A 16,372-nucleotide genomic window follows, 5' to 3' on the forward strand; every position below is an offset into this window, starting at 1 on the left:
AACTGATTCTCCACTTCCTGCTTAAACTCTTTGAACTTTTCAAAGGTTTCTGACTTGTGCTTGATTAAGTAGATATACCCATATCTGTTATAATCGTCGATGAAAGTCACATACAAGCGGCTTGCATCCTCTTGTGGTGGATCTAAAGGATCCACATACATCGGTATGTATGAGATCCAATAAACCCTCACCCCTTTCACAAGTGCCAGTGAAGGGTGACTTGGTCATCTTTCTAAGAAAACAAGACTCGCACACGTCATTATCCCTAAGGTTTAATGACTCTAACACTCCATCCTTTTGGAGTCGGTCTATGTGCTTCTTGTTGACATGTCCAAGACGACAATGTCATAAACATGTTTTGTCCAAACTATTGGAAGAATCGATATGCAACACATCATTTCCTAAGTTGTCTATAACCATCACAATTTCATATATTCCATTACAAGGTAATGTTTCAAAATAGAAAGAACCATTAAAGAAAGCATTAATATAACCTTTTCCATTATCAAACGAAAATCTAAAACCTTGTTTATACAAACCATAAAAGGAAATAATGTTTTGTGTCATTTCTGACGAGTAACAACAATTATTCAAATCTAAACCTAACCCAATACTAAGAACTAACGAGTAAACTCCAATCTTGGTAACATGCAACACCTTCCTATTCCCCATGATCAATTTTACCTTTCCATGCTCCACATCCCTACTTATTCTTAGACCTTGCAAATCAGAACAAATGTGAAAACCACATCCTATATCGAGGACCCAAGACACATCATGTGTTGAGTTGTTAGAATGAATAGTATAAATACCTGCGAAGGATGGATTTATTTTCCCATCCCTGATATCTTGCAAGTATTTCAGATAGCTTCGTTTCCAATGCCCTTTCTCGTGGCAGTAGTAGCACTCTGCATCCTTTGGGTTGGAGGAGGGTGCAGCGGGACCAACTTTGGTTCCACTAGAAGAGGTACCATCGTGGGACTTTACCTTGTGGCTCTTAGAAGGAGCCTTCATCTTCTTACCCTTCCTTTGCCCAATTGCCAAGACGAGGGCGGTAGTAGGAGTTGATGCAACGAATTTGTCTTTCAGACTACTCTCATCAGTCCTTAGCAGGCCTTGAAGCTTGCGTAGAGTGACCTCCTCCTTGTTCGTGTGGTAGGTCATACAGAATTGGTTGTAACAAGGGGGTAAGGAGTGTAGAATAATATCTATGGCCAACTCCTCATCGAAGTTAACATTTAACTTCAGCAAGCGGTCCACGTATATCTGCATTTTTTGCAAGTGGGTCGTGATGGACTCTCCGTCCTTCATCTTGGTAGTGATCATCACAGCGATGATCTCGTACCTTTCCTGCCTCGCGCTTTGATGGTACCTATCCATCAAATCTTGATGCATCTCGTAGGTGTAGTAGTCCTCGTAGGACTTTTGGTGTTTTGCGGTCATAGTCGCGAGCATGATGCAATGAACTTTCATAGCATCTCGCTCATGAGCCTCGTAAGCTGCGATTTCTTTGGGAGTAGCAGTGTTGACATTAACCTCTTTCAGCTCCTTATCGAGAACATACTCCTTGTCCTCGTAGCAGGTTACCATTCGAATGTTGCGGATCCAATCATTGAAGTTGGACCCATCGAATATCACCTTCCAACACAAATTCATGAGTGAGAATGAGCCGGAAGGGGTCAAGCCTGAAGCGTTGTTGTTGTTCGAAGTAGACATCAGAAATAGAAAAGCACAAAGTTTTATTAGATAAGAATCCCCAATTAAATACCCAAATGAGAAATCAGGGCTAGGATCCAACAACATTATTTACAATTTAGAAGAGGGATGTCGTAGTCTAAACTCCAAATAATTTGAAGGTAAGTGAATGACAATTCACTAATTTCCACCATGAAAAACGAAAAGGAAATTAAGTTTTAAATGTATTGAAACTCCTATATCTTTCGAGATTCATTGAACTTTTCAATGACATGTTTAAATCTCGATATGCCCTTCAACTTTGTGACTGGGATACCGAGGATCACAAACAAGGTGTGAATAACCATGCAAATGTACTTGGTACTCTCGATGTTACATATCATTTAATCAATGTGCCGGTTAGCTACACACGCTCCATTGATCTATGATACACATCGAGTCACCCTTTTCCACCACTACTAGTCCATATTAGTGTGTCGGTTATCCATGCACGCCCACTAACGACTTGGCAGGGTGCAAAGTGTAATTTCATGGAATAACATCATTTCACATTTTTCCTAAAGTAACTAAGATTGGGAATTTTGTAACTAAGATTGGGAATTTTATAAAAAAAATTTAGTTACTTTATTAAACATTATACTTTTAATGAGGAATTAGTTGCCCTATCCTACCTGTTCGACTAACGACCCTCCACCAATCAAGGAAGCGGTGGGTGAGAGTGGACACTCATTAAACTGCCATTTTATAGGCAGCAACCTTATAGATCGGCTTTGTGAATGAGGCCTACTAACGGTAAAAATAGCTTAATCTTATACATATATATATATATATATATATATATATATATATATATATATATGTGTGTGTGTGTGTGTGTGTGTGTGTATATATATATATATATATATATATATATATATATTAATCTGGTAATATTATAATAGTATAAGGGTTGAATTTTAAACTTGTAAATTCTAGGGTTTAGAATTTAAATATTTCAAAATTAAACTTTTAATCAAAAAATTAAATTCAAAAACTTGAGGGCAAGTTTTTGAAACTTTTCAAAACTTTCTAGATCAAATTACAAATAATTTAATTAAACAATTAATTAGTGATTATCTAAATTTGACCTTTCAATTTCATGGCAAGATAATTCAATCAAATAATTCAAATAATTAAGATTATCATATAAGGCAATAATTATCTAAATTGTCAATTATCTTCTATTTTGATAAGGATAATCATATCAATTTAATAAGATTCATATTTTATTAATAAAAAACGTTTTTGGTAATTATCCCAATAAAAAATAGGCCAAAATCCTGAAAGATCTGCTCTCTGACTCTTCGACTCGCCGAGTCACTGACTGGACTCGTCGAGTTCATCTGGTGACTCGACGAGTTCAGCTGTTAGAAGATAGAAATTTCGATTTTCAAGCAATGAATGATCAAACAAGGCATCAAATACAATAGAAAACAACCTAGGCTCTGATACCACTGATGGGTTTTGAGCATTACATCAATCCTATGTTGCACATGCAAACCCTAAAGCTTTGGATCTAGGTTTCTATAATTGTAAATGCAAATCATCCAAATCTTGTAAACCCTAATTCTAGCATACAAAAATCGAAAATCATAACAAAACAAGTTTAGATTATTACCTTTTAATTGTAGCTTGAATCTTCAACCTTCGAGAGCTTTAGTGTCACAAGTGTAATACCTCTAATCAATCACAAACACCTAAGCAAGTTGGATGATCTTGGAGAGAGGGGAAGGAGGCTCAAAATCGGATCTTGACATCTAAGTTTCAAGTATGTAGTGTGAAGCCCTAGGGTCCCTTATATAGGTGAGCTGCTAGGGTTTTAGTCAAAACCCTAATTGGATTGCTTAGGCCTTAAGCAGTCCATAGGAACCTTCCAGAATAAGGCCTTGGACGAATTCAAGGTGGGCTTCCCTCTTAATTTCATCCATCCCTTTCTAAAGGATCCTCAGCCCAAAATCCAACTATCTTATAATTGCAATTCCAGTAACCTAGGTTCAATTAATATCTTTTGACCACAAAATTAATTTCTTAATTAATTCTTGACAAATATTAATTAACCAATATGATTTCTCTTTTAATATATTATTCATATAATATATTAATAAACCATAATAACCTTTTTCTCCATTAATCATCTAGTCAAGTTGCTCTGGTGAAGGCAACCCAAAAGGACCATGCTACAACCGGGTCAAGTACATACCAAATATAGTTATGGACTTAGACACCTAATCCAACAGACATATACATTAACAATAAATAATCAGCAAGTATATGTAATCATACATATCTACCAATCTAACACATACTTGGTGAACACAGTTAATCATTCATACATAGTTTATGTACTAATCAATAATCCAACTAATCTAGACTAACTAATATGCGATAGGCGGTGTACCTAATCGAATAGTATGATAGTTCAGGTAAGAAGGGTATCAAACGCACGAAAAGGAAATAATAGTTAAAATACTAATAAATGTTAACTAATTTAAACAATTAATTAAAAAGAGTGGTTTTTCTAGTTTTGCAAGTCTAGAATCTTAAAAATAGTTATCATCAAAACTATTAAACTAACGAAGAGCAATTCAACTAATGATTAAAACAAGATATTAAAGAAACTTCCGTTTAGATACGATTTACACTACTCCAATGGTTGATTTCTTGGAAAAGTGCAACGGATCGAGTTGTTTGTTGCTTACTGATTCCTAAGTTGATTAGACTCTATGATCAAAAGAATAACCCTTTAGTGAAACTAATTCTTTCATACATTGATCAGGTGGACAAACAAATTAGAATACTAGTAGTAAGATCTAGTTATGCTAGACTTAAACTAATGATTGACATTAACGGACAATAACATCAATTTAATACATGAATGATCATCACATATTAGCTTCCACATTAATTTACCAACTCTTCTATTTAACCTTAGGTTTATGATTAAAAAACTAGTCTTACAACTTAATGGTCACAAATTCATAAGATTCAAGTTTACCAAATAAGAATGATCATCTAATTCATAAAAACTCAGCAATAAACAGAAGAAGTAGTTGTCATTAACAGAAAAGGGTCTTTAACAAGCTATCATAACAAATAAGAAAATAGGAACAATCCAAGATCCAATAAATCAACACATAGTCATAGTGACCCTCTACTCTAAACAGAAGCTATGGTTTTTAGCCCTGGAAACAAACTCATAAAAACGAATTATACTCTTCTAACCATGATCAAGACAAAGTAATTAAGTGATTAAGAATGATGTTGCCTTTGTATCTTTTCAAAATCAAGCCTTAGATCGATCTCTACATTCCAGAACCTCCAAGGAATGTTTTTGGCTTCCAAAAGTCGATGATAGCTTTCATCCTCTCTCCGGGCTGAGAAATGAATCGTTCTATTTATAAAAAACGAATTTAGGCCACCACAATGTGGTTCACCATCACCATGCCGTGGTCTTCATTAAAATGGCGTACCTGCCAAGTCACTATTTGATCAGGAATTCTCCATTCACCATGGCGTGGTTGGCGATCACCACGGCGTGGTCTTCAAGTTTCAAGACTTCTATGACTTCAATCTAATTTCCCACTTCCAGCTTCACAATAACTTCCTTTTAATTTCGGGTATGTATTCATTGCTACAAAACATATTTTAAACAATTTAAGTACCTTTTGTTCTATAATGAGCATAAATGTAGCAAAAAGAATTAAAATAATGCATGCACTATATAACTAAATATGCACATATCAATCATATAGTTCTAACAGTCTAATACATAATCGACATAATATCAATTCAATATATCAAGATACATAACCCAGTGGGTCGGAATTGGTGCCTTCAACCCACAAGTACGGTGAGTAAAACTCACCTTACAGTCTGAAAAGATAGCAAAAAAGAAATTTGCTCTAAACGTCAACTCTATAGGTCACTTATACAACAAACAGTGACCTAAAATCAAACTACAACTCAAAATACCCAAAATGCCCCTGGGTCAAACTTGGTCAAACCACATGTCAAAGTCAAGTATTCCATCTAGACTGAGTACGCCTTGCATACTCCCCTCTATGTCTAGCATAGAGGGTGCGTCTTAAATCCATGGGTTCAAAACCGGGTACAGGTAACGTACCTCTAGGTACACCCAACGTACCTCTAGGTACGCCCAACGTACCAGAGCTAAATCTCTAATTTTACATTAAGTTCTTATTTCATTAAGCACAAAACCAAACTTCAGATATAGGTAAAAAGGGACATCTTAATGGATAAGGTATATGACTTTATCCATTTGGATGCATACTAGAGGGTAAAAACTCAAACCCTTGGTCCAAAAGTTATCCAAAGTCCCAAAACTCTTGAATGGCTTAATGAGGATGGCAAAGCTCTTATTTTATGAAATTATGAGCTTACAAATACATATAACTACATTTCATGGACCTAAAGTAGCTCATACTCCATTAGACCAAACTATGGGACTAAAAGTGTACTCAAACTCTAGACTAGAAAGAGCTAAGCAAATAACTCATGAAGATCTGAACTTTATACCTCCAAAGAATGCTTCAGGGTGAGATACTAGTGGATCTAAGTGGTCTTGAGTTTCCATGATGATTCCCATCCTTCTTCTTCCTTCAAGGACACCAAAAATGCACTCTCAAACTCAAAATGGTCACACAATAGACTAGGGTTTGCAAAGGGACTATTTGGGGGATGGAGGCTGATAAGGGAAAAGGTCTTGAGGATATGCTGATGCTTAAATAGGGTACAAACCCTAAAAAATAGGCTTTAACCCTCACCCACGTACGCCCTACGTATGCTAAGTACTTAAAGCAAACACGCGATTTCGTTAAGTGGACAATGGGAACAATTTTGCAACAAATTTCATACTAAGGGTAGAAATGGAAAGTACCTGGATCAATGAGTGTTACAGATGGTTGTTAAACCCATCCGATAGACTAACACATACTCACCATTTAATTGATATTTTGGCAATCAAATATTAATTTGGATTTTTCTATGTAAAAACTATTGTTACCTATTGGAAACAATGTGGCACCTTGGGGGTGATGGGAGGTGCTTTTACGTTTTTTAATATATTATTTAATTTAATAAATCAAGGTACTAAAACTACACTTGGATGATGCCAATGTGATGGTATATAGATGATAATCAAGTCAAGAATAATCCAAGAAGATCATGCATTCCAAAAAAACACTTGCAAGAAAGGCGTTGGAATAACTAGTTAGAAATGTAAGTTAGTAATGGATGTACCACAAGATCACTTGAAGTCTACTTTATGAAAATAGATCCAACTAGTCGGTTTAGATGTTTAATCCACCCAATAACTTGAACTTACGTTTTAAAGAAAGCATGCCAAGGACATGGTTTATGAATGAAATATAAAATACAACTTAAATAAGGAATTAAAATGTAACATCTGATTCATGAATTGAGTATTTGTCGTGTGTGCTTACCAAATTGTTTATTTGAGGGTTTCACATTTTGGAGGTTTTTATTGTAATTATCAAGTCCCGATTATGCTTTTCCTATTGTAACGTCCCAATTTCACAACCAAAAAAATTTCATTTTTGTTAAGATAAAAACTTCCCAATTTATTAATCCATTAAATAAAAAACCATTTATTATGAATTACATTTATTAAAAATCAGAGTATTGTAGAAATGCGAAATCTTCAATGTTGCTAATGAGTGTGTACATTTCCGCCTTCGCCTTCAAGCAATAACCGATGATACCTGAAAGCATAAACAACTGGGTAAGCATAAAGCTTAGTGAGTTTCACTCAAAATACCACCATATAAACATATCACACATATAATCAAACACGTTGGGTCCAGTTAACCATCGGGTTGGAATACCCCAGGCGCAGTCAATCTCCGGGTCCAGTCATCCTCGGGATGGAATACCCCAGGTTGGAATGCCAATATACAACAAGTCCAATCAACCATCGGGCTGGAATACCCATGGTTTGTTGGCCTACCGCCTCAACCCTACTACTCTTCCCGAGCCTCCGTGCCTACGACTTACAGCCAGCCCGCACCAGGTATCTTGGCCTACCGCACAAAGCAGGACCGCCTCAACCCAACAAAACACAATATGTCGACATATAAACAATCAGGATCAAGTAGGAACATAATACATGCAAACGATGATCATACACCTTACTACTGCCTACTAATCCTCTCAGAACATACAGTCCCGCTACCAGCTAACCCTCATAGAATGCATAACCATAAGTAAACATAGGTGAGATAGCCTCCCGAACAGATGGTCCTAGTCTAGAGCCACAACCAAACGATGAACATGCAAGAGAGCCTAGACCAAGAGTTCTCAGGCTATCCTACATGACCAAAGACAGTCCCTAAGGGGACTCCATAGATGATAACCAACAAACACAGATAACATACAGTTCTATGGGTTATTACCCCAAAGCAACATACTAAATACCAGGAGACAAATCTAACTGATCACTACAACATAAAAGCATACTCAATACCAGAACACAGATCTAACAGATCACTACAGCATAACAACATACTAAATATCAACAATCCAAGGAATGCACGGTCGTATATACTCAGAGGTGAGATAGTCACCTGGACAGGTGATCCTACTCTAGAACCACAACCAAACAAGGAACAAGTAAGAGAGCCGAGATCAAGATTCCTCAGTCTATCCTACATGACTATATACAGTCCATGGGGCATCCTTCTACTAGCAGATAACCAAACTAGTGGGCCGACATTGGTGCCTTCGGTCCACGAGTATAGTGGGGCGAAACTCACCTCGATGTGCGTGCAGATAATCATTGTAGCAACGAAGGACACTACCATCTTCAACTCAATTCCAATCACCTACATGAAGATACTTGAGTCAATACCCGATCACAGGTCATAGCCACTTGCAACCATAACTGCCTCACATGAAATGACGATTAGGGTTTTACATATAATGATGATTAGGGTTAAGTAAGAACACTTAACCCATTAAGGACTTAATCACTTAAGGGTATGACTGATTACGGTTTGACTTAGTCGTCCTCAGGTGAAATAATAATCCACTCAACAGCCCAAATACGCTCCCCATCATTGTCCAAATACAACTCCCCAATTCTAGGGTTTTTCACATAAAATGATAACTAGGATTAGTGTTCCACACTTAACCCCTTAGGGACTTAATCAATAAATTCCACTATTGCATTAAGTTAATTGTAGATAATTATTAAGTATTATTTTAAGTTTAATTAATAGCTTTAACATTGGTCCCGACCAACCCCAAAACTAGGGTTTCTTAACATTAGGGTTTTCTAAACCCTAATTAGGGTTTCCAACCCCAAACACATGCCACTCGGATTAAAGTTAATTGCTTAATTTATTAAATGTTTAATAAACCGGACACCACCCACTACCACCTTGGGCAGTTGTGGTCGGCGGCGGTCCATGGCGGTAGGAGACGACAACCACCATTTTTAATAATGATAACTTATAATTTTAACCCAAAACATGATCAAAGCAATTCGGTACACACAAAACACCCATATAACACACACATACACACAAAGCCACCCAAGGTGGCGGCTGGTGGTGGTAGAACGTCGGTAAGAGGCTGCAGCCTCCACCTCACGGTGGTGGTGGTGGGGGTTTTCTTCAATTTCCGACCAAGAATCGTTCCTACAACCTTACACCAATAAAACACACACATTCACACAAAGTACACATACAACCACCCCACACGGTGGTTGGTGGCGGCAGAAGAGGATAAATGACGGCAACCACCACGGTTGGCTGCTACGGTGGCCCTTACATTTTCCAGCCAGCAACACACCTACATACCCGCGATATCGATTGAAACACGCACACATACACATCAGAATAAGTTGAAACGCATACACACACAACACCGCCACCCTCGTGGTGGCAGGCGGTGGTCGGAGGTCGTTAGGGAGACAGTCAGACAAATGGTTGCATCTTAGAGAAGAAGTGGAGAAGAGAAGAGGGAAGGTGGGCGACTCCTACCGGAAACAACAACCACGACAACCACAGGCGTGCTTCTTCCGAGTGTCCACTGCCACGACGTCCGATGGCAGCCTTCGTGTTCAACGGCAAGATGTGCATCAGTGGTTGTACGGTGGTGCAAGGCAGTGACAAAGAGGTTGGCGGCGTCAAGGGGGTGGTGGTAGCTGGAAGATGGAGGGATAAGGTGGTGGCGACTGAGAGATCGTTAGGGTTAGGGTTTGGGTATTGCATCCTTAAAAACGGGAGAGCATGGAACACGGGTTCAAGTCCCGCGTTTTACCAAACTTGGGTGCATTTTAACAAGAATAGTCCCTCCTTCTACAATTCCTTTTCAATTTAAATCCAATAATTACAAAGCAACCCTCATCTTTCAGAATTCATTACAATTCAAGCCCAAAGGTTACACTTTAACCCTCAATATTCATAATTGTAAATTTTAACACCTATGACTAACACTGATAAATTATTATGGATTTAGGGCAAATAATAAAATAAAAATATAAATTACATCTCGGAGTTTTAGGACTTATTATTTATTTATTTATTATTATTATTGTTATTATTATTTATCTATTGACTTATTTTATTTTATTTATTTATTTTTAACGAGATGTTACACCTATACTTTTATTGGTGGTTTTATATTCCATATGCAAGTAGAAGGATGGGGAAAAACATGAAGTCATTAATCGTATTTGCCAAAAAAGTAAAAAATTATTGAAATGCACTGAGGGTGTGAAGCGCCTCTTCAATGGCCTATATCTCCTCCGACTCAGAGGGTTGAACATGTTTTTAGGGTTTTGGAGGTATTTTAGGTGTATTAACTCAATGACACTTGTCATTTCTTAGCCTCCACTTACCCTATAATGTTTCTTTAGTGAAACCTTAGCATCCTTTGAGTATTGTGAGCTTATCCTCTCCATTTGAACCATTTTTTGTGCTTATTTGGGTATTTTAGTGAAGTTTGAAGATCAAGAAGGTTTCTTTGGTTGCATAGATGGTGGTTTCAAGTGTAGATCCAACAATATTTCTGCATTTTTAGACCTTTGTGAGTATAAAGCGCCAAACTTGCTCTTGGGTTTGGTAGATCTTACTATTTGTTGTATTTTTCAATTTTTGGTCCATTTTGTTCGTGACATTAAAGTTGAAGGAACTTTAGCTCCTTTTGAGACTTTGGAATGTCCCTTGGACATTTTGGACTAAGAAAGTTGGGATCTTTTGTTTTCTCATTAAGTTATGCAAGTAATATGGTCCTCTAGGTCACTTTTGAGTGTTAAAGTTTAGATCTTGCATGTTGGGGATGTCTTGATGGATAAAGTTGGAAACTTTATCCTTTAATACATCAATGGGAATCAGATATGGAAAGTTGAGCCATGACTTAATGGATTAAATCTATTTACCCTTATGAAAAAGGTTGGGGTGCGACATGTCGAGCTTGGGTGGTGCGTTTTTGGGTTTTTTCTAGATGCACTTATGATTGTCTGAAAACACGACTATTTTGTCTTCTTGTGGGCGTGAAGCGTCTGTTCACTAGATTGTTGACTTTTCAGCTGTGTCTGTTGACTTTTAGGTCAAAGTTGAAGGTTTTAAGCCGTAGACTGAGGTTTAACTTACATTTGGTTTAGGCAATTCAGATTACCAATTCTTTGGACTTCGAGTAGCCAGATACAGCTCAATATTTTCAATATATTGTAGGACATTAGGTGTCGTTATATACTTTTGTCTTTGTGACTTTTGCATTAATATTATGTGAGCGAGATCCGTTTATTATTTAAGAGCATAATATCCTGTTATTTTGGAGAAACCCTGGAAATATTATTACGGTCAAAGTAAAAAAAATAAGTTAAATCCTCTTATTCTAAGCCAGTGTTTTAAGAACCGGTTCGAACCGGGAATCGGAGGTGAGGACGGTTCGATTTAGACCGGTTATATAATGATTTCCTGACCGGATTGAACCGGCCGGTTTTGGTAAAAAACTGGTTCAACCGGCTGAATTGAACCTGAATAGACCGGGTTGAACTACACATTCTTGGATTTTTGTGTTTGTTTTGGGCTTCTTTGTTTGATTTTGAGTTTATAATGATTGTTTTATATGTTGCTTTCTATTTACGTTTGAAATACTAAAAAGATGACAAGTTTTGTAATCAATGTATGCAGGATAATTAAAAACATATAAAAATATAGAACCGGTTAAACCGAAAAACGTCACCCGACCGGTTCAATTAGAAAAACCGGTTTTTAAAACATTGTTCTAAGCTATGATTTTTTTTTGAATTTTTGAAAAAACCATTATAAACAAGTATGGCATCTCCAACCAACCCCTAAACTCCATTTATTCCCCAATTTTCACTCATTTTTTGAGATATGAATAGTATTCCCCAATGTATGGGGGAATACTATTCATATCTCAAAAAATGGAGATGAAGTTTGATTGCCAATTTTAGTCTCTCTTATTTTTATTTTGTACACTTTTTGTTTATTTTATCTACTAATTATAATTTAAATGCAATATTTAATATTTATAATATCATGTTATATACTAATTTATATTAATTAATCATAAATATAGAGTTTAATTAGTAGAGGGATGTATTTGACAATATATATATATAAGTTAAAAAATGGAATATTTTAGGAATATATTTTTTGGGATAAAAAATAAGATATAAAATAAAATAGAGTTGGAAATGAAACACTATTTACTCTATTTTTTACTCTATTTACAGGGGAAAAAAATGAAGATGGATCGAAGATGGTCTAAATGATGTTACTATTTTTTACTCTATTTACAGGGAAAAAAAATGAAGATGGATCGAAGATGGTATAAATGATGTTACTGCAAATGCTTGTTTGATAAATTGATAAAAAAAAAAATTGTGTATACAAAAGAAAAAAGAAAATGAAAGGGGTAAGTAGCTAAGGCCTGAGATGGTAGATATTAAAGTGAGATCCCTATATCATCGGTTCGGGTCGAAGAAATATGAGTATGCTCCATAGTCCATACTTATGCATTTCAAATTTCAAACAGAAGAAGACAAATAGTGAACCGAGACCGAGCCAAGCCGAGATTTAAAGATTAAACCGGACGCTAGAAAAACCGATAATAGCAGGTTAAACCGGTGACCCAAAAGCAAGATTGTGTGTGATTGACCGTACACAGTGTGCGTGTGTCTTATTCATTTGCAGGTCGTTTCCAATGGCAGTTGGTAAGCATTTAGTGTGTGTATACTCTCTCTCTCTCTCTCTCTCTCTCTCTCTCTCTCTCTCTCTCTGCTTGTGTTCTGTATATTCCAACAAGAAAGAATCTTGATTGATCAACAATTTTCCTCGCAAAATCTCTCTCGAACTTTGATACATTTCTCCTCTAGAGAGCCCCCAGGAAGAATTCCCAATTTTTTTCACTCAAATCGGACCCCAAATTTGAATTATATATCCCGTCAAACCCTTGTGACCTCTGTTTCACACTCCCCACTTCTCGCCTTTTATGGCTCTGCTGAACTTCAGTGTTGTATGAGGTAATGAGTACGATTAATCTTTGTATTCTCGTTTCATTGCATTTTACATTAGTTCAGGCTTCATCGGTATCTAATAATCAGGTGTATAAAATTGAAAGATTTAATTGATACTAGCCTGTTTGTTCAAAAGGATTCTGTGTAGTGTCATGTTAATTGAAGATTCGATGTTTAATTCATAGAATTATTTCCGTGCATTTTACATCGCCCGTCAAGCTTAATCATCGGCCTTTTGAATAAATTTGTGATTCTAATCACAATATCGCATTTATATATACGGGTGTTGTTGATTTTAGAGATATTCAGTTGAATTTCATATGATTGCATACATGGTTCCGAGTTTCATGTTTTATAATATCTGAATTGAGTGAAATTGATCGGGGATTTAATTCAGTTTGTTAAAAATGAGTTGAAATGTTCGAAAATAATATTAAAAATTTGTTTTATGAACGGTGATTTTTTTTTTTATTTTTTTATTTTTATTTTTTAAAAACTCAAGTTGATGTTCTTGAAGACCTCAGTGGTAAAATTGAGTTTCCAAATGCTATCGATGAATAAATTTATATTATATGTGCATTCGTTCGATTCATTTATTGTTTTCAAACCGAATCCGTGAACGATAGGGAGATCCAATGACCTTGTGGGTCATTTTGCATTCAACATTCTCTTAAAAGTTTCGTGTCAGAATTTAAAGATTCAATCTTTTAAGCTCAAGCAGATAAGAACTCTCTCTCTCTCTCTCTCTCTCTCTCTCGTCCTTCCTCCCTCATCATTTCAAAATTTTGATTAATTTAAAAAAAAAAGGTTTAAATTCTTTCACCATTGGAGCTTAGTTGCTGTTTAATTCCGTTTTTCAATCAGATTATTCACTCTCGTTAACAAATTTCTATCGTTTTACACTTAGTTCACTCATGGTAAGAAGTTATATCAACAAGTGTAAAATTTAATCAAAAAGTAAGAAACTTGAGCTCGCAGTAATGGTCTTTTAGGGTTTCTAATCACAATTTCTGTTTTTTCTTTCAGGAATTCGGAGTTGCTGGTGTTTATTTATCCAATTGTTCGAATCGATGCTCAATGTCAAAAGTCGAAGTGCATGCATGATAGCAAACCCCTGAATTTACTCTAGATCATTGTGTTGGGAGTTTTGAAGATTGAATACAAAATATACAAAAATTGTTGGAAAAAATTAATAGGAATGTTGGAACCAGAGCTGTTTTCTTCTCGAGTGTTCTCTCCTTTTCGTGAGGAAAGTGGGGATGAAGAGCTTTCTGTTCTTCCTAGGCATACAAAAGTAATCGTAACAGGAAACAACCGAACAAAATCTGTTTTGGTGGGTCTTCAAGGCGTTGTGAAGAAGGCTGTTGGCCTCGGTGGTTGGCATTGGCTGGTATTATTCCGTTTATTTTTATTATTTTTATTTTCTCTTGCTTTTAATTCAATTTCATGCACCCTTTGTTACTTTGAATCTTTTGGTCACACTAATTAAGGAGAAAAAAAAGGGGGAAATAGCATGCCAAAATGATTGAAATTGTACATGAGATGGGACCATCAAAATTCGATTTTGTTCAAATAATGTTGTTAGTAGTAGTGGTGACAGTAGATATAATCAAATGTGGTATCATGAAAGTGAAGTGTTTTTTTTTTTTTTTTTTTTTTTTTTTTTTTTGAGATGTAGGATTTTTTATGTGTAACTTTTATGTCATCGATAGGGTGATCATGATAACTTCAACTTTCCCTTTTTTTTGTTTCAAGCTAAAACAAATTTACCGATTGTCACCTATAAAATCAATTCTGGTCAACAAGATTCTTTTGTTATGTCATCATTAAGAGCCTATAATTGAATGGGGAGTCATGAAAGTGAATGCTTTTTCTTGAACCCATTTTGTATATGCGTCATCTTTTATGGGTTTCATAAAAATCGCGACTTTCATTTTTCTTGTTTTAAGCAAAGTAACGTATTTGCCAGTTGTCACCGTTACAAATCTGGATGATATTAATTAAATAATTATAGTCAAGATTCTTGTATTTTGTCATTATGAAAGAAAGTCGCTTAACCCTTTTTCCAAATTTCCGATTTTTACTAGGTTCTGAAAAATGGAGTTGAAGTGAAGCTGCAAAGGAATGCTTTGAGTGTTCTTGAACCCCCAACTGGTCATGAAGAAGATGATGAGTATGAATTTGATATTTCAAGCAGTGGCTCGGATGTCAATGAGTTTCGTAAGTTGATACATTTTTCAATAATAAATCAATTCATGTGGGAGTGGGACCTATTTATCAAGTCAACATTAAGTTTTGTGTTGTTGAATTTTGATTGGCAGCAACTGCAACAGAGTTCAGCAAACTGAACAAACCTAGAGTTCGTTACACAAGACCGTGGGGTCCATCTCCATCAGTGAAGTCTGCTAATCGCAATGGTTGCAAAGAAACTCAAACCAATATGCACGCATGTTATCCTGTAAGTTGGAATCAAATTTAAGTTTTTGTGGTTAACATATGCGTATTTGCAACTGAAAATGTAATGTAACGAATTAAACTATTATGAATTTCTTTGTAAGGGTAAAATAGTCATTTTGTTTCTCTTTAAAACGGTTTTTATGGTTTTGTGTGAATGAGCAGAAAGTGAACTTCTCGAAGCTTGGAACCAACACACTATGGCGATATTACAGCACCTTCAACCTTGTAAGACTCATAAGCAACACAAATTCATTTCTTGTTTGTTAATTGTCATACATTATTTTAACATGTGATTCTTTTTTTTTTTTTTTTTTTTTTTTTTTTTTTTTTTTTTAAATATATTAGGGTAACATGCACTCTAATCCAACAAAGGAACAGCTGGTTAACGCGGTTCACAAACACTTTGCTTCCCAGGTCCTCAATTCTTGTGATCATTTTGGCTCTTTTAACCTTTGTGCACTTGTTACAAACTGCTGACCATTGTGTTTTCAATGATGTAGAAAGTAAGTGAAATGGAAGCAATAATGGAGTTCATCAATGCAGCCAAGAGGCGAAAATCTGGAAGAAGCCAAAAGGATCAAAACTGATAGAGAAAGAAAGAAAGAGAGGAGGATGTGGATGTGGATGTTGATGTTGATGTTGTGTGTGCGC

The 16,372-nt window shown here is 35.9% G+C and overlaps 1 protein-coding gene across 1 annotated transcript in view; it reads left to right on the plus strand.

Moving 5' to 3' along the window:
• The first annotated feature begins 12,968 nt into the window (after positions 1-12,968).
• LOC111886515 (uncharacterized) overlaps positions 12,969-16,372 on the plus strand; it is a 3,596-nt gene continuing 192 nt past the window's right edge. Inside the window, exons 1-7 of the mRNA XM_023882769.3 lie at positions 12,969-13,270; positions 14,291-14,654; positions 15,352-15,484; positions 15,586-15,722; positions 15,884-15,946; positions 16,067-16,135; positions 16,222-16,372. The exon at positions 16,222-16,372 is cut by the window's right edge and continues 192 nt beyond it. Of these exons, the coding sequence (XP_023738537.1) occupies positions 14,463-14,654; positions 15,352-15,484; positions 15,586-15,722; positions 15,884-15,946; positions 16,067-16,135; positions 16,222-16,308 (681 nt within the window). The 5' untranslated portion in view covers positions 12,969-13,270; positions 14,291-14,462 and the 3' untranslated portion in view covers positions 16,309-16,372. The remainder of the gene's footprint in view (positions 13,271-14,290; positions 14,655-15,351; positions 15,485-15,585; positions 15,723-15,883; positions 15,947-16,066; positions 16,136-16,221) is intronic.

The sequence above is a fragment of the Lactuca sativa genome, chromosome 3 (assembly GCF_002870075.4).
Source record: "Lactuca sativa cultivar Salinas chromosome 3, Lsat_Salinas_v11, whole genome shotgun sequence".
In the NCBI taxonomy this organism is placed as follows: domain Eukaryota; kingdom Viridiplantae; phylum Streptophyta; class Magnoliopsida; order Asterales; family Asteraceae; genus Lactuca; species Lactuca sativa.